General features: G+C 35.7%; 2 protein-coding genes across 5 annotated transcripts in view; one reads left to right on the plus strand and one right to left on the minus strand.

Moving 5' to 3' along the window:
- LOC127872850 (DNA replication licensing factor mcm5-like) overlaps positions 1–14,006 on the minus strand; it is a 36,487-nt gene extending 22,481 nt beyond the window's left edge. For both annotated transcript variants that reach the window (XR_008045812.1, XM_052416264.1), the window contains exons 1-4: positions 13,849–14,006; positions 4,249–4,375; positions 495–623; positions 12–184 (exon numbers count right to left, since the gene is read on the minus strand). Coding sequence is in view for 1 of the 2 variants with exons in the window: in XM_052416264.1 (XP_052272224.1) it covers positions 12–184; positions 495–623; positions 4,249–4,375; positions 13,849–14,006 (587 nt within the window). In the remaining variant the exon portion in view is untranslated. The remainder of the gene's footprint in view (positions 1–11; positions 185–494; positions 624–4,248; positions 4,376–13,848) is intronic.
- Positions 14,000–23,505, plus strand: LOC127872855 (uncharacterized). Of its 3 annotated transcripts, none has more exons than XM_052416294.1 (6): positions 14,000–14,125; positions 17,266–17,511; positions 17,890–18,109; positions 18,999–19,106; positions 20,502–20,596; positions 22,117–23,505. In XM_052416294.1, exons 2-6 carry the CDS (start codon positions 17,278–17,280, stop codon positions 22,663–22,665), a joined length of 1,206 nt encoding a protein of 401 aa, XP_052272254.1. In that variant the 5' UTR covers positions 14,000–14,125; positions 17,266–17,277; the 3' UTR covers positions 22,666–23,505. The 3 variants fall into 3 exon arrangements, with proteins under 3 accessions (XP_052272254.1, XP_052272251.1, XP_052272253.1); XM_052416291.1 differs by having other exon boundaries at positions 14,002–14,125; positions 18,999–19,124; XM_052416293.1 differs by lacking the exon at positions 14,000–14,125 and adding an exon at positions 14,219–14,366 and having other exon boundaries at positions 18,999–19,124.
- The last annotated feature ends 1,124 nt before the right edge of the window (positions 23,506–24,629 follow it).

The following is a 24,629-nucleotide window of genomic DNA, read 5'->3' on the forward strand; positions in this document are numbered from 1 at the left end:
ACTTCTCTTACGTGTTACATTTGCGCGGCATGCTGTATCCTTCCAGACCAGGCTTGACAGCGATGTTATTGAGCACATTACGGCAACTGCGGCACTGCAGGGTCAATGAGGTCGCCTTGGACTTAATGGCTGAGGCAGCTATCACAATGCCAGGTATCTTCACTAGTTTGGACATCTGGTCAGACTGTGAAGAAATGTCAATTTCAAAGTATTTTAATATATATTTGAGGCCACATCAAGAATGACAAATAATTAAACTTACCGAGACAAATGGCGGACATTTTCTGTAATAATCAGCTATAAAGCCTCACAACAAAAATATTAATTTCATATTTTGCATGTTTGTTATCAGATCCTCCTAGACAGTGATCAAAATAGATGTGTTTCAAAAGTCAAGGAATACCTTTTGGGGCTTGCATAAAACATTTAACACCCATAAAAGTTCAAGGATAATAGAAATCACAGTATACAACATCACAATCCTCATGCCTTACCTTGAGTCCACGAAGGTTGACTGGATTCTCCTTGGAGGTTAGCATGACCTGAATGTCCTGCACGTCTTCCTCCCCCTCGGGGCGGGGCTTGGTGATCTCATCAGCAATCTCCTTGGCTGCATCCTCAAACTGGAAACAACATCAACATTGAATTAACAAGTGGGAAAATTGTCGTCTGCTAAAATAATGTCTGCTGAATTTTTAAAATTAACATTTTCTTCGATTTTTTTCAAAGAATACTATCAGTATAGCAAACAGTTTGGATCCTGATGAGAAGCCACGTTCTGTGGCGTCTCATCTGGATCCAAACTGTTTGCAAAGGCCTTCAAAATTCGGTTCAAGCACTGAAAGAGTTAAGGGAGTATTTTATAACCAGTTTCCTTTCACCAATTTGGGAATGATGCCAGGCCCGTTTGGATTGGGAAAGTTCGTGGTGTTGATTAAAATTGGGAAATTACCCCTGTTGTTGTTTTGCTAAAAAATGCTTCAAAATTCAGTGCTCCAGCTAGGCCTAAATCGAAGGGCGCCGCGCCCTGCCCTCCCGAACCTCCGCCCTGCCCCCCCCTCAAAAAAAATTTTTTTTTTTTTTTTTTTTACATATGATAATTCATAAATCTCTTATTACATTGTAATTAGTTTAATCCTCATTGTAGACATTATATTTGAATGGTTTAATATAATAATAATGGGAATAATACAATTATTTATAACAAATAAATTAACATGCAATAGGAAGCATTCCAGAAACACCTGCGCGGTCGAACGTGCCCTTTTCACAAAATACTGCGCGTCGAAAGTGCCCTTTTAACAAAATCCTGCGCGTCGAAAGTGCCCTTTTGACAAAAAAGCCCCCCTGCCCTTTTCAAATCCTAGCTGGAGCACTGAAATTAATTTCAACGTTTGTGTTTTCAGTATTGTATTTATGAAGGTTGAACTTGTATAGCTGAATGAACAACATGTTGAGACCAAGACAATTTTCGAAGCCAATTTGCTTGGAACGTATGTTTAGGGGCAGACTTTTCTGTCATTGCTAAACGATGTTGGGACTTGGGAAGACTCTGTTGGGGTGTTGTTATTATTATCATCATATTTTCTAATTTTACTTGCCGGAGGAAAAAAACTAAAATGGATTTTGTTTTCTTCGACAGGCAGTGATTTTTTGTGCTTTTTTTTGTTACAGCCCGTTTCATTAGGATTGGGAAAATTAGTGCGATAAACCATGAAATTGGGAAAAATAGCGCGATAAACCATGAAATTGGGAAACATTATAAATATGATTATAAGAACAGAATTAAAGTTGCAAAGTTCATGTTTGACAGCATTTTTATATTATAAAAAGTTTCTTTAATGTCTTCTTACAATGAATACAAGTTAGTTAATATGCTTCCACATGCATATTAAACTTGCAACAATCTATTAATTCTTAAATATACCATTTAATCATAACCTCTTTAAGAGTATGAATTTAATTCAGCATTTAAACAAGGGACAAAATTGTCACAAAACCAGGTTTTCATTGTGAAAAAAAATCTAATTAAGGGAGACAACTCAAACTGAACTTTTGAAATGAACAAACAAAATTAACCCCCTTTGTAAGTTTGTTTAAAAATAAATCTATTTTAAGTTGTGGTGACCTTGACATTGGAGATATTGACGTGATTCTTTCGTGCGACACACCGTCCCATGATGGTGAACAAATGTGCCAAATAATTGTAAAATCTCACAAGGAATGACATAGTTATGGCCCAGACAAGCTCAATTATTGCCAATTTTGACCTTTGAACTCAAAGTGTGACCTTGACCTTGGAGATATCGACGTAATTATTTCGCGCGACACACTGTCCAATGATAGTGAACAAATGTGCCAAATGATTTTAAAATATGACAATGAACGACATAGTTATGGCCCGGACAAGCTTGTTCCGCCCGCCCGCCAGCCAGCCCGCCCGCATTCGCCAATCTAATAACCAGTTTTTTCCTTTGGAAAACCTGGTTAAAAAATATATATTGACGTTCCCATTCAGATTCTCTAACTTTGGAGAGGCTATTCGTCGCCCAAGCAAAGGTCGACTTGGTTGATATATCATATAATGGTGAAAACATCTGCAAATATTACAGGTTTTTTTTTCCACTTTTTGGGAAGATAGCCCATGGCTTTGGAATTAGGAATTTTATCGGCATTTTCATGAAATTGGGAAAATAAATTCATTAGCCTTTTTTTCCACACGAAAAGTCCACTGATTAGGGAAATACTAAATTTGATAAAACCCTTTAAAATCATTCAAATTAAAAGAACAAAATCATATAATACTTTGTTAGATGTAATTGAATTAAAATTGAGATAAAATACACATAAGACATCTTTAAAAAAAAATTTTTTGCCACATTTTGGGAAAAAAGTATACTTTATGGAATTGGGAACATAGCCGAATTTCGGCTATAAAATCGGGCCAAAAAAAACCTGTATTAACAAACACGCTTTAGTGTTCTTGCTGTGTAAATGATGTATTAAATAGAGTTAAAATAATATATTTCATTTGTTTACCTTTCAATATCTTGCACTTGACATCCTCAGTTCCATGCTATTTTAGCAAATTGTACAGCTTGACAAACATAATAAAGCAGAATATGCATATGAATCTGATTATACACAGATCCAATAACATATCAATCAAATCATTTTCTTTTCCTTTTCGAACGCTACTAATATTAAATGCTTTAACTTTGTGAGTAGACTAACTCCAATTTCCCAACACTGATTTCCGCACATTCACTGGGAAGATTTCTTAAATTCTAATAAATATTTGTTGTTTTTTATCTCAAACGTCGTATTTTGCGTTAAATGACACACGCATGAAATTATTCCCTAATAACCATATGATATCCGTAGTTAATTTGAATGTTATTTATCATTTTGGATGCTCATTCAAATTTCTCGTCTGCTTGCCGCCATCTTGAACGTGTGTAGAAACAGGCGTTAACAATCGGGATACATCGACTATCGTCAGTATCCTCCGCAATATAGAGTGAGATGTGTTGATAGCAACGTAAAATCGTATTCGGCTACATTCACTAACAATATGTAAGTCAGTTGTCGTTCGGCGACGACTAGACAAGCTCGATCGGCACTCGTGGTACGCAATTAACGCAAAATGACACTGTACTGTTATCTTATTGGCTTTATTGGGAAAATTTTGTCATTTTTGGGGAAATTTTTGTCAGATTTTTGGGAAAAAAACGTTTTTTTGCAATTGGGAAGTAGCCGAATATCGGCGGTAATTTTGGGAAAAAAAATCACTGGCCAGTCACTTTCCGCCATTTTGATTGGTTGTTATAACCTCAACTTACCAATGCATTCAAGTGTTATTAAAGTAAATTTACCATTGGCTGCAAAATGACGTCACATCCAATAAAATAATCCGTTCTGATTACACATTCACTTGATTACTTTGACATGCAGGAAGAAAGATTAATTGAGTTGTGTTCCGAGAAAACTGGGCTTAATGCATGTGCGTAAAGTGTCACCCCAGATTAGCCTGTGCAGTCTGCACAGGCTAATCTGGGATGACACTTTCCGCTTTTATGGTATTTTTAGTTTCAAGGAAGTCCCTCCTTACCGAAATTCACGTTTAGGCGGAAAGTGTCGTCCCTGATTAGCCTGTGCGGACTGCACAGGCTAATCTGGGATGACACTTTACGCACATGCATAAAGCCCAGTTTTCTCAGAACCCGTCTCAATGTGTTATGAAGTTACCAGTGGTAGATGCTCTGTAGGTACTTTGTACAACTTCTCTGCCAATGTTTCATCAAAACTTGCCACATCCTCAATCTCTACTTCCAGGTGGTATTGTCCTAAATTATAGTGTCTTTTCAGTTCATCTCTGAAAGGAAAAAGCAAATGTACCCGTGACTTTTATACAATTTAAGATATGCGAGCCGAAGTATTGTAAACTCCATAAAATAAGAGGGCCCAATGTGGCTCACCTTAGATACAAAGGAACTGACCTGTTTTGTGCAGCCCAAGATATCATTAGAACAAATGTTCTGAACAAGTTTCATGAAGAGTGAACAAAAAAAAAAACTTTTAGAGTGCTAACAAGGTTTTACCATATAATAGCCATATAAGGATAAATCACTGGCCCCGTGGCGGCCATGTTTTTCAACAGACCGAAACCATTTTCGAACTCATCCAAGATATCATTAAAACAAATGTTCTGCCCAAGTTTCATGAACATTGGGCAATACATGTGACTTACAGAGTATTTACAATTTTTATTTATAGCCATATAACTTATTTTAAGGAAAAATGCCCCGCCCCTTGGAGGCCATGTTTTTCAACCAATCAGAACCATTTTCAAACTTGCCTAAGATATTGTAAGGACAAAGTTTCTGAACAAGTTTGATGAAGATCAAACGATTAATGTAGCCTCTAGAGTGTTAACAAGGTTTTACATTAGCCATATGCGGAAAAATGCCCGATTCCCTTGGGGCCACGTTTTTTCAAGCAACCGAAACTGTATTCTAACTCGTCCAATTGGTACAAATCGTCTGACAAAGTTTTATGATGATCGAGCAAAAATGCCCCGCCCCCTGGCAGCCATATTTTTCAACAAACCGAAACCATTTTCAAACTGGTTTAGGACATCATTGGCATAAATCTTATGACCGAATTTCATGAAGATCGCACAATAATTGTTGCAAATGTTGACACCGCAATAAGTGCAACAGACAAAAGGCGATCACAAAGGCTCACCATGAGTACATTGCGCTAAGGTTAACTAAAATCGGAAAATCAACAGATTTTTAAATGGTTTTTTGCAACAAGATGAACCAAAGGAAATTTTCTATTTAACATGACTATTTTAAATATAAATTTATATTATTTGATGACCAGTTTTTGCGCGCCGACAAACAAAAACTGGTTGGCTGAAAGAAATGTTGGTCCAGCACAAGCCCCAAGTTGCCCAAGTGCTGATTGGCTCATAAGAATACGGAAAATCCGAATGAGAGCTTGCAACAATGAGCGGATGAGGTCAAGGATAACACGCACATACAGTACACTCCACTCGTTTTCCCCTATTTCCCTCAATACACCGCGTGCAGTAACGCAGAGGCAGATTAGGACAATTTCACGATACGAGGCGTTTTCATGATTTTGGACACGGCGTTGAATGATCGGCAAAATTGATAAGCTGACGTGGCAGCCCTCAGCGTTGGCAACGCGGGGAAACTCCGCGTTTTACGAGATAACGATCAATTTAACTTTGTTTGACTTCCTGATTTTCAAATAAAATTACATTTATTACAAGTACATATATATATATTAATTTATATATACATATAATATACCATTAAAAAACAACCAAGATAGATCGATCCCCACGTGGCTGTAGAAGTAGTTGTATACAAAACTCGTTGATTTACGACAAACAAAACGTCGTCTTTAAACTGATACTTACCTATTAATATAATCACAGTTTGCAACATTGTTTTTATTTTGATAATTTAATCCAAAGTTTTCATGTAAGCAGGTGTTTTTTCTATACTGAACATGTAAACAAATGATCAAGGACCCTAAAAGTCTCGCAAATCTGTGTGAATTAACAGTTTGACCGTATCAAAAGAAAGCCGCTTCCTGTCTGAAGGCATAACTTACTCAAGTAAACACGTTTAACGAATGCATTAGGAATGGTTTTAATTGTCGGAACAAAGTCGATTCTCTGCTCATTTATGCATTTTTTGCTCTTTGTAGGTAGGTTTTTCCATTGATTGCTAAAAGAAGGTGGTAACTATTGAGTTGATAGTTGCATTAAATATTCACAGTTGTATTCTGATTGCGTCGACATTCAAAACATTGTTTACCAGTAATTATGGACCAAATCGGCAGAGTGACATTCACACATGTTAATCCCTTTTGTCAAAACACCGCAGACAGAAGTCTACACAATAGGTCAGTAGACAAGCTTTGCGTGTTTTCATAACGTCAAACACTTAATCCAGTTACGCCCAGATGTCTTCTTTAATCAGTTTACAGTACAATTACTGTTAAAATAATTACTCTACTATAATACCGTAACGATAAAGAATCTGCGTGTTCGATTTGAAATTATTTTGGAGGAAATATCAACTTATTCGCGTTATAATTTTGTTAAAAAATACCAAAGAAACTTTAAACAGAAATCAACAGAATTAAGTGTTCTCTGCGCTACAAAGTTTGTATAAAAAAATCAATACACGCACGCTTTGCAGGAGTATTCCTTGACCTTGTTCATTGGAGCATAATTTTCACGCGCTTTTGTCGGGAAATATACATAATGACTGTATATTGGAAGCATTTGTAAACGTCGTGTTAACATTAAAAATCATAGTGTGTTTCGGATTACTTATTATTATTCTCATTTAGAAATTTTACGGAACATTTATCCTTGTGTTATATGTGTTATGATTTAAATATTGATTTGTCAAAACGCTTGACATGTCGTTTATTCATTCATATTGTAGACGTACCTGTGAATTAAAAACCATAATTTGTATACGTATTAATATTCTGTACAATTATCTTTATTTTTATTCAGTATTTAAACAATTTTTAATAACAATGTTTTTATTTTTTGGCATGCCCAGTAGCACACTGCTAACGCGGTGTTGCGTTGCGGTCGCTGATAAGAACGGAAATTGTCTGCATCTACTGACTCGGCTAAATAAATACACGCCGATGGTATAAGCGAACTCGGCGGAACGCCACGTTTTACCTCGCTTTCAAACATCGCGTAAACACTTGACGGCACAGAAAAAAAACGCGGAGTGAGCGCGTTTTTTGGGGAAAACGCGTGGAGTGTACTGTAGATGTTATACTACAAACGTTAGATCTTTGGAAATTCAGGTTATTTTGTTCTTGCACACAAGCGTGAATGTGATGTTTAATGAAGGCGCAATAAACTGGACCAAATGGGATTTAATTACTTATGTGACAACTCATCCATCTCATACATGTAAGAACCTTAGCAAAAGCATATTAAGTTTCATTAAAGCAGGCAATAAATCAAGTGTTGTGGCAACAAATAACTGGTAATTCTAGCAGAGCAGCCAGCAGTACTGATACTACTAGTGACAACGCCTGTTAAAGGCATGTTTGCAGCCACACCATAATAATTCTAAATGTCAAAAGCAGCCATTTGCCGACGGCATCGCGCAGATTTTGGACGCCGTTATTTGATTGGTTAAAATTGTAAAAAGTTCAAAGGTAAGGTAACAATTGACATTGACACCGGCAAATGGTTGCTTTTGACGTTAAGAATTATTGTGTGTGAAAACGAGTTGATTTCTTGGCTAATATTTGGAGACCCAGCGATTTTCCTTGTCCAATTGGGAAAAGTACCCGTACCGGTCCAATTGGGAAAAATTGAGTCGTGAAAACCTCAAAATTGGGAAAAATCGAGTCGTGAAATCCTTAAATTGGGAATATCGCGTTGTAAGTTTGGGTCTAATTGAATACATCATACAGTTCAAACTTAATTGAACATACCCATTAAAATAATCATTTGCAGGCATGCCTTAATGACCATTACTAAAAGTAATAAAGTTGATATAAATAACAAAATATTATATAGAAGACACAAAATCAATTACTAGTTGTTTTAATCTCTTATAAAGCAATGTCTCTCTGTTTCATTTTTTTATTTATTTCAACAATCTTTGATGTTTGATCATCACTCAGTTGCTGGCATCCCTCTCTGCACAGCATCATTAGAGCTGTCAATGTGTCCTGTGATAGACGGTTCCGATTGGTGGAGCAAAGATTGTTCATTAGACTGAACAACCTTTCCACAGAGGCAGTGCTGGAGGGCATTTCAAACTACGATAAGGTTTCAAACCGACGTCAAACAGTACGCTGGCTGCCTGACAAAAGAACCGCAAACAGTAACGACTCTATATGATTGAACGCGCTTAATAATAAAACCAGATATTGATCGAGCGCGTGGTTACACACAACTATACGATTTTCTTTGTTCGCTCGCCGAAAGTTGGGTTTTGTTATGAAACTTTCGATCGTTTTGAGAAAAAATTCGGATGCAGATTGGGATTTTTTTAGATGCCGATTGGGAATTTGGGAATTTTCGCTCGATTGGGAAAGTACCGTTTACCGGTACTTTATAAAGGAGGAAAATCGCTGAGACCAAGCGAGTTATTGACAAGGATAGAGTTCCTTGGATGTGTTTTATATGGAGACATAGACAATTTATCGGGGAATTACTTATTACGTGCCTAACAGGACTCCTCCAGTGTAAACAAGTGGACAGGCTTAGCTACATCGACAGAATTTTGGACAATTTCTCGTGTTTGGAGGCCATGTGGAAAGTTTAATACTGCGTCAAATGGAATAACAGAGGTACTGTTTGAAAGATTATTTATTTTGCTGTAAATCTGTGCAGAGTTTTTGTTGATAAACATATGAATTGTGTAGCAGTGCCTTGGAATTCATGTCCCGTTGTTGGATTGTGTTGGTGCCCTTTTCCTTTTTCTAATACTTTTTTTTTGACTGGCCCTTGTGGATAGTTATGGCCCGGACAAGCTTGTTCCGCCCGCCCGCCGACATTCGCCAATCTAATAACCAGTTTTTTTCTTCGAAAAATCTTGTTAATAAAACTCACAGGCAGCAGTATCATAAATTCCCCCCCCTCGAGCTTACCCCAGGGGTTCCAGATTGTTCAATGTACACCTATTGTGTATGGTTTGACTTTTCATCAACGAATATTGACAAAAAATACACAGTATGAAAAAATAACCCTTGTATATGTATTATATATACAAATGGTATGAAACGCACTATATGCCTATTGCTGAAAGATTGTGGAACACTGGACGTGACCTTTTTCATCGAAAACACACATGTTCCCATGCAGTTGCTGACAAAATGCAACAGATTCGTTAAAGACAGTAAAAGCAAAGAGATTACACTTCTAACCGATCTCCTACTCGGCTAATAACTTTAATATTCCATTAAATTCCACTTTCTCGCTACATGTCTGTGTTTTGCTGTCATATTTTGTCGATCGAATGCTCGATTCTAAAACGCCATATCATTGGCCAACACAATGAGAACAACCAACCAGATGACGCGTTATAAAATAAAAATGGTGTACATGTGTAGATGAAACACCGAGTGACACATAGCGAGAAAGTCAAATTTAATTGAATATTAAAGTTATTAGCCTAGAAGGAGATCGGTTAGTTGTGAAATCACGTTGCTTTTACTGTCTTTTAACGAATCCAGTTGTATTTTGTCGACAACTGCATGGGAACATGTGTGTTTTCAGTGAAAAAAGTCACATCCAGTGTTCCACAATCTTTCAGCAATAGGCATATAGTACGTTTCGTACCTTGTGTCAAAGACCTATAGATTACACAGATTGGAAACTTCGCGCCTTATCGGGCTATCTCTCGGCGGGGTCACGTGGTCGAGAAACTGATAAGAACACTTGGGATCAGCAGACGATTTATTCCATGAATCAATCGGAGTAGTCCGGAGATAGCCGGTGTATCACGATTGCGATAAGATAGCGACGCGTCAGTAGCAACGGCTACGATTATCGAGAAAAGTTATGCGAAAATGTTACGGCGCTGTAGAAAGGCGGCTGTAACTTGGTAAAAAATGATCCGATTTTCATAAAATTAAGCTTCATAGAAACATGAGTAATTATGTTTTTATAAAATCTCGATTTTATTTACCTACAATAAGAATTCATAATGCCGCGATCATTGAAGCAATTGCGCTAAGAACTTCCAAATCGCGGCGAGAATGCTGTTGAATAGTTTATTTGAAAGGCTTTTGCTGATAAAATATTCTTGTATAATTTGGTATTTCAGACAGTTAAAACCTTATAAAATATTATTATTTCAAAAAGGATAGATATATGTGGACACATAGATCTAGGTCTCTGATTAAAACAACATTACAGTATAATAAATGCTATGATCGTTCGATCCAAAAACGGTTTTAGTTCGACTTATTTCAATATTGATTGTGTAGATTTTTTTCAATTGTTTAATTCTCTTTTTATTGAGATTTAATTCATGAGTTATAGGTTATTAAAGTTTTGTTTGTAATCCAGTTTTTTTCTTTTGGTAATTAAATTAAGCTTTCAGTATCGTGGGCTAGGATTTCGCGAAAAGAAAAAAACAAAAACACTTCACGCGCGTGTTAATCGTCGGATCAATTAGCGAACTGAAGATGCTTTGTGTGTTTTTTCTTTACTCTTGAGAATTAATTAAAGGAAGGGATTCTTACTTCAATTATCAGTTTGCGTTGTTGATTGATTTTAATTGTGTGATCAGTGGCCGCGGCCGGCGAATTCATTCTTTATATGTCATTGTGATGTCCAATTAAGGTAAGTCTTTGTTGTGAATGTGTTAGATTTTAATATACTTGTTTATAATAGTACGTTATAAACACAATGAAATGCTGTATAAAACTGTTAAAAAAAAGGCTGTTCTCGATTGTGTATCTTATAAGTTGGACATACTAGTACATATTTTGGATTTTACATTTTTAAATTCTGTATCATTTGTGCAATCATGTCGCGTAACAGAGACCCTGATTTTTTCGCTTGGAGTGATAGTGATTTAGACCTTGATGAGCTTTTTGAAGGGGACTATACTGACAATGACTCTGTTTGTACTGATAAACATAGTGTTAGTGTTGATAAGAAAGATATATATGTGTGTCCAATTTGTTCACGAGAATACAAGACTATATATATTTCTTACTGTAAGAGGTTTTGCAATTACAAAACTAATAAATAAGAAAACTGAGAAAAGTGCAAAAAATTAAAAGAAAACATCCGCCAGCCTGAGAGATGCTTTAAAGTCACTGAATACAGGTAATTTGAAATAAACTGGGACTATAGGTCTGTACCAGAAGTTTAACATCAGGACTATCAGTATGGGAATATTGAAACTAATAACGTGTGCTCTGCTATTGCTTACGCTTTTAACAATGACAATTTGTGGTTTTTATAGTCATCTCACAGCTTTTGTGTTTTAATAGTAAGCTCACAGCTATCTGTTAAAATATGTTTGTATATTAACTTGCATGTGTAACATTGACAGGAAAACTGGTAATACTAATAAAATAAGATATTAAATGAGAATCTAAACCCATACATTGTACTTTCATCTAGTTCTTTTATTCATACCAAGATAAACATATTACCCAGAATAAAAATCTAAAAATCTTATTTCTTCAATTTGAGGTGAATAATGACAAAGTTTTTCACAATGAACCAAAGCACGTTTGACAACATATATATAATAGGGTAAAAGAGCTTAAAATTGTACCATCTTTGTACAAGGCCAAAATCCTTTAAAATGAACATTATCCTACAGTTTAATTAATTCATACCAAGATTAACATATCACCAAGCATAAAAATCTGACTTAATCTATTTGTGATGAAAAATGAAAAAGTTTATCAAAAAGAACAAAAACACGTTTGACAGCTATCTTGTACAACAGAAGAAAAGAGCTTAAAATTGTACCAACATTGTATAAGGCCAAATCCTTTAAATTGAATATTTTCTTGTAGTTTGTTTAAATCTATACTTAGATTAACATCTTGCCTAGCATAAAAATCTTACTTCAAATATATGGGATGAGAAATAAAATAGAAAAGTGTTTCAACAAAATACAAACCACTTGATTGAATGAAATAACAGTATAAATAGTACAAATTGTACAAAGGCAAAATCCTTTAAAATACCTCATTTTCGTCTACTTTTTATAAATCATACATAGATTAACATCTCACCTAGCATAAAAATCTTACGTTATCAATATGTGATGCTTAATGAAGAAGTTTATAGAAAAATGCTTCGGGCCTTTCAATTTTTCAAAAATTATCGAAAATGAACGAATCCAGTGTTCTCTTTCAAATTCTGATAAATTAATAATTAATTAGAATAATAACTACCAAAACCTAAAGAATTATCAAGACAGAAAATAAATACTTATTTCTTATCACACAAAAAATATTCAATATGTCTTTTTTCGGAGACCGACTTTGCTATTACGTAAAGTTCGTAACGTTGCGCTTTCAGGCATTCATTGCTCTGCAAACTGACAACCGAGCGCTAAAAACACTAATTAACACATTAATATTGTTAATAACAATATCAAAATAATATAAACTAACCAGATCATGCTCAGAATACCCTACGACATCAAATATTAACGACTAATTACGAAGAATAATTGTTTGCTTTATAAGAAAATGGCCGACAGCAGCTGGAACAGGGAATAATCTACAGGTACACCGGCATCTCCAAAATCAATGTCACGTGACCCGCGTCCGCCGATAGATATTATCGCATATCGCTATAGCGGAGACGAGAGATTCCAATCTGTGTAATCTATAGGTCTTTGCTTGTGTATATATAATACCTATAAGATGGGTATTTTTTTAAACTGTTATTTTTTGTCAATATTCGTTGTTGGAAAGTTAAACCATACACAATATGTGTACATTTAACAATCTGGAACCCCTGGGGTAAGCTCGGGTGGGGGGGGGGTATGGTCCGGGGGGGTGGGGCAATTTTTTTTTATGATACTGCTGCCTGTGATAAAACGGCGACACTTTTAAAGGGATCTTTTCACGCTTTGGTAAATTGACAAAATTGAAAAAAGTTGTCTCAGATTCGTAATTTTACGTTTTAGTTATGATATTTGTGAGGAAACAGTAATACTGACCATTAACCATGCTCTAATATAGCCATTATATGCATCTTTTGACGATTTTAAAACCTAAAAATTATAAAGCGTTGCAACGCGAAACGATTGAATAATTTGGAGAGTTCTGTTTTTGTCGTTAAATTTTGTGAAACTACGAAGATTGCTTATATAAGGTATACAATACGTCATGGATGTGTAGTCGGCGGAATAGCTCAGTAGGCTAGAGCGTTTTTACTTCAGGACTCTGGCAGGACTCCAGGGGTCACTGGTTCGAAACCTGCTCCGGGCAATGTTCTTATCCTTTTTTTAATTTTTTTCTTAATTTTTTACTGGAGCTTTTACGATCCAATGTTTACATTTATCAATATAAAGCATTTAATGCATAAGTTAAAAAAATGCCAAAATCTGTGAAAAGGCCCCTTTAATACAGAGCGCGAAACGGTTAACTTGTACAGAATCCACTGTTAAAGAATAATATGGATACAGTCGGACAGTTGTGACATTTGAAAAATTTGACAGGAAAAAAGGAATGCTTGTCAGACAAGTTTCTTAGATTAAAATTAACCGTGTGTCATTCATTAGCTTGTGCTTCGATTTTCTTAGTGTCTGATAAGTTCTGATAACTTACCTGTATCGGTATGTAAAGTTGCCTTCGTGAAATTGACGGATAAAATCCTTGAATCGCTTTTTAACTTGAACCCTGTTGATCTGGTCTTCATTATTTTGTTCCTCGGAACCAAAGTTATCGCTGAAAAATATTCCAGGGTCGTCAAAGCCTGTGTCCATCTTTGTTTTGTTCACGTGGTTTGTTTGTGGCGGGAACGCTGGCGCGGGAAAATTACTTCCGCGTTACTCTTCAATTCGGAGGTAACCGGTGCGTGTAAACAACTGTTGCTAACGTAAATGTATGTGTTTTATTTCCGAACTTTTTATGTTTATGTACTTATCAAATATCTTAATACCAATTTTTTCTTCTATTCAACACATAATAATTATTACCAAAATGTGTGTTCATTGTTGTAATGCTAATAAACACAATTCTTAATTCATAATTATTCTTATCTTATTTCAAGTTATTATTATTAATGTGTAATTCATTGATATTCGAAAGCAGTTCTTCGAGTTCATTATTAATTAATTACAACGGTAAGTAGATCTAATAAGAGACGTGTTCGATAATCAGACTCATATTATTGTACTTTTAATTGATTATTTGTCATGTTTTATGTGTTGGGCAATATCATCTGAATTATGCAACATTCATGTTGACATGAAAATATTGCACACTAGTCTGTATAAACAGACTCCCAGAGTCCATATGCACCCCTTCATTAACACATCCACATTTCCTCGCAGCTGATCAATGTAATTTTATTCAGTATTATAACATTTCAGGAAAAAAAGAAGAACAATAATATTTCTACTTAATATCCTTTTTTCTTGTACAGTTTGTCAACCAGTTCCGGATAATCAGCAGTTCCGATTAATTTGTATTTAATTTATCATAATGCCCCAATAAAAACACAACGATACGTGTCCACAGTAAACATAAGTTAAAGGAATAAATTAACAAAGTTTTATCAAGAAAGCTTTTGTATTATGCTTACAGGGGGGATAAATGCAGCAAAAAGTTAACCAATACTGATTGAATGAGTTATATTTTGAAATGTGAATATGGAAATAGAAGGCTTTATTATCATGCCCCCCTTCAAAGAAGAGGGGGTATATTGTTTTGCACATGTTGGTAAGTCCGTCTTTCGGTCGGTCGGTCCGTCCACCAGATGGTTTCCGGATGATAACTCAAGAACGCTTAGTCCTAGGATCATGAAACTTCATAGGTACATTGATCATGACTGGCAGATGACCCCTATTGATTTTCAGGTCACGAGGTTACAGGTCAAGGTCAGAGTGACTCGAAATAGTAAAATGGTTTCCGGATGATAACTCAGGAATGCTAAGGCCTAGGATCATGAAACTTCATAGGTACAGTGATCATGACTGGCAGATGACCCCTATTGATTTTCAGGTCACAAGGTCAAAGGTCAAGGTCACAGTGACTCGAAATAGTAAAATAGTTTCCGGATGATAACTCAAGAATGCTTGCGCCTAGGATCATGAAACTTCATAGGTACAATGGTACATTAACCATGACTGGCAAATGACCCCTATTGATTTTCAGGTCACTAGGTCAAAGGTCAAGGTCACAGTGACTCGCAACAATAAAATGGTTTCCAGATGATAACTCAAGAATGCTTATGCCTAGGATCATGAAACTTCATAGGTACATTCATTGATCATGACTGGCAGATGACCCCTATTGATTTAAAGGTCACTAGGTCAAAGGTCAAGGTCACAGTGACTCGAAACAGTAAAATGGTTTCCGGATGATAACTCAAGAATGCTTATGCCTAGGATCATAAAACTTCATAGGAACATTGATCATGACTGGCAGATGACCCCTATTAATTTTCAGGTCACTAGGTCAAAGGTCAAGGTCACAGTGACTCAAAAACAGTAAAATAGTGTTCTGATGAAGAATAGTAAGGCCTAGGATCATGAAACTTCATAGGTACATTGATCATGACTGGCAGATGACCCCTATTGATTTTCAGGTCACTAGGTCAAAGGTCAAGGTCAGGGTGACTAGAAACAGTAAAATGGTTTCTGGATGATAACTCAAGAATGCCTACACCTAGGATCATGAAACTTCATAGTTACATTGATCATGACTGGCAGATGACCCCTATTGATTTTCAGGTCACTAGGTAAAAAGTCAAAGTCACAGTGACTCTTAATAGTAAAAGGATTTCCAGATGATAACTCAAGAATGCTTACGCCTAGGATCATGAAACTTCATAGGTTCATTGATCATGACTGGCAGATGACCCCTATTAATTATCAGGTCACTAGGTCAAAGGTCAAGGTCACAGTGACTCGAAACAGTAAAATGGTTTCCTGATGATAACTCAAGAATAATAAGGCCTAGGATCATGAAACTTCATAGGTACATTGATCATGACTGGCAGATGACCCCTATTGATTTTCAGGTCACTAGGTCACAGGTCAAGGTCACAGTGACAAAAAACATATTCACGCAGGGGCTGCCACTACAACTGACAGCCCATATGGGGGGCATGCATGTTTTACAAACAGCCCTTGTTTTAAAATAAACTTTTTGCTGATTGAAAACAAATGCCATGACAATGTTTTGAAATACTAAATCTGTATGTTGAATGATTTTTAATAATTTTCCTGAGCGTGAACTTAAATTGGCTATTTTTGACAAAAAGCTGCATATGCCATCTGGCCTAACCTGTTATCATACAGAGTAAATTGTATCCTTTATTTTTACATCTTCTCACATTGACACTAAATAGCGAAAGAAATTATTGTTGTCAAAAGAATTAAGTTTTTTTTTTTAGGGTTATTCTAAACTGATTGACTGACTGTATACGTTTGTGTCTTTTATTGTTCAAAACATACCACCTTTTTCATTTTTTCCATAAGTACATATATGAACTTTTCTTTGTAAATTGATTGCATGTTCATATATAACGTATTGAATAAAGTCATTGAAATGGAAAAAAATCGTTATTGACTTCGACTACATCACAAATCACAATGTGCAAAGGATTCGTGTACTGCGACCTAAGTAATTGTGACACTTTAAGTTTGCAACATTGCAACAGTTTCCAATATGGTGGATAGAATGTACAATTGAATAACAAATTATATGTCAAGCAATAATTTTTTGCTTTAATTGCACCATTTGCATGAGATTGTGGTTTAGACAGGTAAATGTTGATATGTTTTCGCAGTATCAATGTTCCTTAGCCCTTGCAGTGGTGATCAAATTCTGCATCTTTGGACAATAGACTGCGCATTGCAACTCTCAGCAACACTTTGGGTTATAAAGCTGAGAGTTGAATGATTGCAACTACATTGCATACCAGTTAATATTTGGACATCTCAGTATTTGAACTAATTGGTACTAATTGAACTAATTAATCTTTTATGGTACTAAATTTGCTTTTTTATTATGTAGGTACTTCTGAGAATGGAGGGTGAAACGGCTATAGAAAAGTCAGTGAAAGACTTTGTATTCTCAAAAATTCAAGAGAAAGTTTATTTGGATGTTTCAACTAGTAACACCATCTGTATCAAGTCTTGTGCAAAGCAAGGCTCGATTGCGCTGGCAATGTTTTGGTTACGCGTTCTGCGACACCAGAATAACTACCCAATGCCAAAATTTCCATACAAGGATGTCTATGATAAACAAGGATACTATAAGGTACAGTTTAATGTAAAGTTGCATTTATAAGTAGGACTTGACTATTTTGGTAATGATTAGAGAATTTGAGGATTGTTTTAAATACAAATAATGTATTAAACATGTACAAAATAAATTAGCCCAAACAATGCAGCCAAGATAATTTGATTAATGCGCAAATGCCAATATTGAATAAATAAGTTTTATATACAGTTGTATATACACGCTATAAAATTAATATAGTAAAACACTATGTTTGGTACAGTGACAGTAACTTGAGTAACTCACTCATTTGGAGTGCACTTTTTTTCCGAATAAAAAAAGCAAACAACATTAATAACAGATTTGATATGCATGTATAGTATGTTAAGAAATGATATTCTGTTGTATGTTTTGAAGGTCATATTGAAAGCTGACAGTGTTACCATTACCACATTCATGAGATGTGGGACATTGGTGATGGAAGGGTCCTGGGTCCTGGAATGGTTCTTAAACACATTTCCAGCTATCATGGAGGGCTATGACGCACCAATCAGACAGCCACTGACCAACTCAACTGTGTATCGACAGTACACAGAGAACTGGAAAAGGGCAAGGGATGCTGATACATTAAGACTAGGTTAAAACTTTTGATTTTTTTTCCCCACTTACTTGTTGAAATTTAGAATCCCCCTCAGTTCAGCAACATGGTTGTGTATTCATATGTCTGTTTTTTTGTTAATAAAAGTCTTTAGCATTTTAATGTCGGCTTCATGATGATGATTTCTCATTTATTATGCCCCCCTTTGAAGAAGAGGGGGTATATTGCTTTGCACATGTCGGTCGGTCGGTCGGTCTGTTGTTCCGTCCACCAGGTGGTTTCCGGATGATAACTCAAGAACGCTTGGGGCTAGGATCATGAAACTTCATAGGTACATTGATCATGACTTGCAGATGACCCCTATTGATTTTGAGGTCACTATGTCAAAGGTCAAGGTCACGGTGACCCGAAATAGTAAAATGGTTTCCGGATGATACCTCAAGAATGCATACGCCTAGGATCATGAAACTTCATGGGTAGATTGATCATGACTCGCACATGACCCCTATTGATTTTGAGGTCACTAGGTCAAAGGTCAAGGTCACGGTGACCCGAAATAGTAAAATGGTTTCCGGATGATAACTCAAGAACGCATACGCCTAGGATCATGAAACTTCATTCTTTAAATGATTTTATTGACACTTATAAGCTGAAATATTCAGGTCATTGAAGACAGGGGTATCCTGCAAGGTCAAGGTCACAAAGAATCAGTCATGATTCCGGGGCTTTTTTTCTGGGCTAATCAGCACAACACTTTCCACTTTTATGGGACTTTTTCGTTTTAATAAAGTTTTTTCTTGTTATAGTGAAAAGTGTGGTCCCTGATTATCCTGTGCAGACTTCACATGCTAACATGAGAAGACATTTTACACACATGCATAAAGCCCAGATTGTCTTCAATAAGGCACATGAATTTCCATTTCTATAGCTGAAAAAGAGGCAGCAGAGAGGTTAAGTGAGGATAGAGCACTCGAGATACTGAATGATGATCGGTCCAGGATCATATCTCATGCAGACAAGAATGAGGATTCAAAAAGTGATGTATCAGACAATGGTTTGCCTAAGTTTATTATTTTAATCGAAAACCATTAAATTACCAACTGAACTTAAGCTAACTCTTTTTCACATCCCTGACAGTCGTAAGACCCAGATATTATGTAGCCTTCTCCGCATAGATCAGCACTTTTTAACTAGGTTTTCCGAAGGAAAAAACTGGTTATTAGATTGGCGAATGCGGGCAGGCTGGCTGGCGGGCTGGCTGGCGGGCGGGCGGAACAAGCTTGTCCGGGCCATAACTATGTCGTTCATTGTCGTATTTTAAAATCATTTGGCACATTTGTTCACCATCATTGGACGGTGTGTCGCGCGAAATAATTACGTCGATATCTCCAAGGTCAAGGTCACACTTTGAGTTCAAAGGTCAAAATTGGCAATAAATGAGCTTGTCTGGGCCATAACTATGTCATTCATTGTGAGATTTTACAATTATTTGGCACATTTTTTCACCATCATGGGACGGTGTGTCGCACGAAAGAATCACGTCAATATCTCCAATGTCAAGGTCACCACAACTTAAAATAGACTTATTTTGAAACAAACTTACAAAGGGGGTTAATTTTGTTTGTTCATTTCAAAAGTTCAGTTTGAGTTGTCTCCCTTAATCTGATTTTTTTTCACAATGAAAACCTGGTTTTGTGACAATTTTGTCCCTTGTTTATTACATGCCTTTACAAGTTCATTTGTTTGCCAATGTAGCTATGATTGTCCTAAAAGAACAAAACCTGTCATTGCATTGAACTAACTTTGACAAGCAGGTCTTCAAAGTTATGAGCATGCTTAAGATGTGAAAAAAGAGAGAGCTAATGTTTAAGTGGGATTTTGTCAGAATTTTGAGTTATTTTAGTAAATCTGCATATTTTTGTGTTATGTTACACTGTTATCAAAATGGGCAGACATACCAAACATTGTTGAGCAGAGGTATAATAATAATATGAGCCACATAATGCAAAAATGGCCAGCTGTCGCACAGTCCGGTCATAAGCTACTCTGTCCGCCAATCAGACTACAACATTTGTGCATGACTTGATATCGGATGGGGTAGCTTCTGACCAGACTGTGCTAATACAATGGTTGTTCTGGAGCTTAATTTCATAATATGTTTCTGGTTGGCTCTTTTAATTTGCTTATGTTAACAACTTATCACTCTAAATATAATATATTTTGCAAAAAAAAATTCTTTCTTTGGAATTGAAATCTAAAACATTAGGGATTTTTTTTATCTAAGAGCATGTCCCTTTGAATTAAATACATGTTTATGATTAATACCTTTGAATGCTGTTCTTATACATCTTTGTTACATTACAAACATGTTGTTTTGCATAACTTTGTTGTTTAAAAAAAAAACTATTTGGTTTCCATTGCAACTTCAAAGAGGCGACAAAAAGCATGGCTGAGATACTGCAACAGGCTGCAAATGCGGCTGAGAAGGAAGCAGAAGAGGAGTTGGAACTGATGATGCTTGATGTTGTATGTAACTTGTCTTTGATTGGTATAAAATTATTTTCCTAACAATATGAGGTATGCCATTGTAAAAACAGGACTTTAGTCTGTATGCATGAACTGATTTGAGATGGCACTTGGATTCGTGTTAAAAAGACTTCCTTTAAACAAAACTAAGATTTAAGTGTCCCACTTTATAAGCTGATCCAGTAGTTTTAAACCTATATATATTTAGCTTGATTGCATAGAAATCCAAAGGCTTATTTGCAACACTCTCGAGTCCGTTCCCTGGGACTTGAACCAGTACTTGGTGTCTATGGGGGAAATATTAAGAACTCCCACAGTGTGGATCAAACTCATGACCTCCCGATTGCTAGGTGGACACCATATCAACTACACAACTGTGATCCAATATTATACTTAACAGATTTAAATCATTAGGCCTTTTTTCATGACTTGCCATTATTAGTCCCCTACCGGTTTCACCGGAGGGGACTTATGGTATTGTCTCCGTCCGTCACACTTTTCTGGATCCTGCGATAACTTTAAAAGTTTTTAATATTTTTTCATGAAACTTGGAACATGGATAGATGGCAATATGGACATTATGCACGTCATTTCATTTCGTTCCTACGTCAAAAATAAATTATGGTTGCTATGGCAACAAATAGACTAGAAATACTGCTGAAAATGGTGGTTTTTCTGGATCCTGCGGTAATTATTAAAGTTCTTAATATTTTTTCATGAAACTTGAAATATGGATAGATGGCTATATGGAAATTATGCACGTCATTTTATTTCGTTCCGACGTAAAAATTATGGTTGCTATGGCAACAAATAGACTAGACATACTGCTGAAAATGGTGGTTTTCTGGATCCTGTGATAACTTTAAAAGTTATTAATATATTTTCATGTAACTTGAAACATTGATAGATGGATATATGGACATTATGCACGTCATTTCATTTCGTTCCGACGTCAAAAATTCTGGTTGCTTTGGCAACAAATAGACTAGAAATACTGCTGAAAATGGTGGTTTTCTGGATCCTGCAATAACTTTTAAAGTTCTTAATATTTTTTCATGAAACTTGAAACATGGATAGATGGCAATATGGACAGTATGCACGTCATTTCATTTTTTTCTTAATAAAAAAATTTGGTTGCTATGGCAACAAATATATAAAAAAATAATCTGGAATTTCTGACAATGGTGGAGCTGGTAGGGGACTTATATCGCTTGACCATAGTCTTGTTAACAGTAATACAATATTTGTTTTGCAAAATGTTACATTAGGTTCATACTAAACCAAGCTGGCTAGCTCTGTAGACAAATTAGAGGATTGGATGTAGCCCTCGAGTTGGTTTCTATCAGTATATGATATTTGTTAACCTTATTATATTCCTGTACTAGTAAACCATTTTGGCCTGGAAAAGTGTTAGCAGTTTAATAAACTATCATGGTATGACTAAAATACTTCTAAAAATAGATACAAATCTAAATGAACAAACAAATATGCTAATGCTGGTGTATGCAAACTTGTTGCAGTGGCCAAAAGACATACTGGAGAATCAGTTGGTACATCTTAAAACTTGCCGTGTCCGTGATGGCTCTACATACATCTACCCACTGTGGAAATCCCTGCTGCATACCTGGTTGTCAGACCCTACCCGCAGGGTCTACATCGTCACACCACAGCTTGACGCAGTTCGGCTCGTAGATATATGCAACATCGTTCTTCAACACAGAATTGAGGCAAATCTGGATTCCATCTTTGTCATGCAAACATGTGACCAAGGTCAAACAATTCATCAGGTGAAAAACAAAGCTCTTTCAAAATATGATGCAAAAGATCAGATGTATATTGAATACAAAGTGTATGGAAGCATTATATACCCGTCAAGGAGATTTGGGGCAAGTTTTATAGCGTGCATCCATGGCAAAGAAGCAGAGATCCTGACAACAACTGCTTGCTTTCATGGCAGCCATTTTGATCGAAGTTGTATGGATAGTGTACATTACCAGAAAATGTCAGATATTGATTTTGTCTCAAAGTTTCTTGCACCAATAAATGCCTCTTTACATGATGAAAAATAGGTATTTAAAAACTTGTCGGTACATGTTTTTGATATCTGTTTCCTCAAATTAAGCATTTAATGTAAAGAAGAAAATGATGAAATGGTAAAATACTTTAGTGCGCTCATAACTTCCCAACAATTTTTTTTAAGCAATGTTGGAACTGATAGTGGGCATAAGTAGTAACAATTATGGGATCTCCAAATAAGTGATGAAGACTACACACTGACAATAGCTACATGTATTTTGTTTTGCCATTAAGGTGGCTAGATTGTATAATGTTATTAGTCACTTGTAGGGTCTTGTACCTTCTTAGTTACATGCATCTATTTCTGAGTGAAAACATTATCAAGTATTCATTTAATAGCCATTTTCATAGAGTATTAATATGATAAAATTGAAAAATTATTTAGAAAACATTTAGGAATGTATGCTAGTAATATACAATATACGTACCTGTATTTATCCAAATATATTTATCATAATTTACTTGTTTATGCTATGTCATTATTTAATTATTTTTGGTCATTTGAATTCTACATACATTATAATTCTGACTGAAACAGCTCCCTTGTATGCTATAGAAAAGTTACCAGCAAACAGACACAGTACTTCCATGTTCAGTATTTGATCAAGCATTTATTTCTAGCTTTGCATTGGGCCTATACTAAGTAGACGTTGAATGACTGATATTTTGCCATTAGAGTTGATGTCATCCTAGTATTGCATTTGTTTTTTACTCTTGTCAAAGCATATTGTGTGATAAATATGTTATTCTGTGATATAGCTTCAACTTCTTATGTACAAAATTGTTTCATGTTCATGTATACGTTATAGTGTTGAATAAAACTATTATACATATGTACAGTACCGGTATTTATTACTTTAATAAGATTCAAAATTTCACAGTAAGTGGATGCCAGATGGGCATAATGTTTTTTCTTGTTATTTATAAATATTAAAACATGCATACAACTTTGATAATAATGTCAAAAACTTAATTGAAAGTGAAAGTTATTACATATGTTCCAAAATGCTAGTATCTGATTCAAATGTGTTCATGTGACTTATAAAAATCCAATGCTGGTAAGGAAAACTATATAAATTGGGGATGATATAGAGCTATCTTCATGATAGTATTCACTTTTTAATTCAATATTCGAAGTGACATGGTGAGCTTATGTGACCGTGTGATGTCCGGCATCCGTTGTGCGTGCGTGTGTGCTTGTGTCCGTCAACAATTTGTTTGTGTAGACAGTAGAGGTCACAGTTTTCATCCAATCTTTATGAAATTTGGTCAAAATGTTTATCTTGATATAATCTGGGTTGGGATTGTATTTGGGTCATCTGGGGTCAAAAACTAGGTCACTAGGTCAAATAATAGAAAAACCTTGTGTAGACAATAGAGGTCACAGTTTTCATCCAATCTTTATGAAATTTGGTCAGAATGTTTATCTTGATGAAATCTGGGTTGGGATTGTATTTGGGTCATCTGGGGTCAAAAACTAGGTCACTAGGTCAAATAATAGAATAACCTTGTAAAAACCTTGTGTCGACAATAGAGGTCACAGTTTTCATCCAATCTTAATGAAATTTGGTCAGAATGTTTATCTTGATGAAATCTGGGTTGGGATGGTATTTGGGTCATCTGGGGTCAAAAACTAAGTCATTAGGTCAAATAATAGAAAAACCTTGTGTAGACAATAGAGGTCATAGTTTTCATCTGATCTTAATGAAATATGGTCAGAATGTTTATCCTGATAATAACTGATTTTGAATCGTTACAGGGCTCCCGCTGACGTTCGCTAGATTTGCCAATGGTGAAAATTTAGCAAATTCACCGAATAAAATAAATGTTCGGCAAACGATTTTTTTTCCTGACAAATGCCGTCCAGGGTAATAAACTCTTTCAGCTGTAGACTGTGCTTCAATAAAAGATACCAACAAATCAGGGTTGCTAGGGTGCCCACCTAGAATTGGCCTGA

The sequence above is a fragment of the Dreissena polymorpha genome, chromosome 3 (genome assembly GCF_020536995.1).
Source record: "Dreissena polymorpha isolate Duluth1 chromosome 3, UMN_Dpol_1.0, whole genome shotgun sequence".
In the NCBI taxonomy this organism is placed as follows: domain Eukaryota; kingdom Metazoa; phylum Mollusca; class Bivalvia; order Myida; family Dreissenidae; genus Dreissena; species Dreissena polymorpha.

What these genes read in the sequence shown, in the direction of transcription:
- LOC127872855 (XM_052416291.1), top strand. Translation starts at nt 17,278, where the DNA reads ATGGAGGGTGAAACGGCTATAGAAAAGTCAGTGAAAGACTTTGTATTC. An exon ending in AAGTGATGTATCAGACAATG is followed by an intron (nt 19,125 to 20,501) that starts GTTTGCCTAAGT and finishes GCAACTTCAAAG; the next exon opens with AGGCGACAAAAAGCATGGCT. An exon ending in AACTGATGATGCTTGATGTT is followed by an intron (nt 20,597 to 22,116) that starts GTATGTAACTTG and finishes AACTTGTTGCAG; the next exon opens with TGGCCAAAAGACATACTGGA.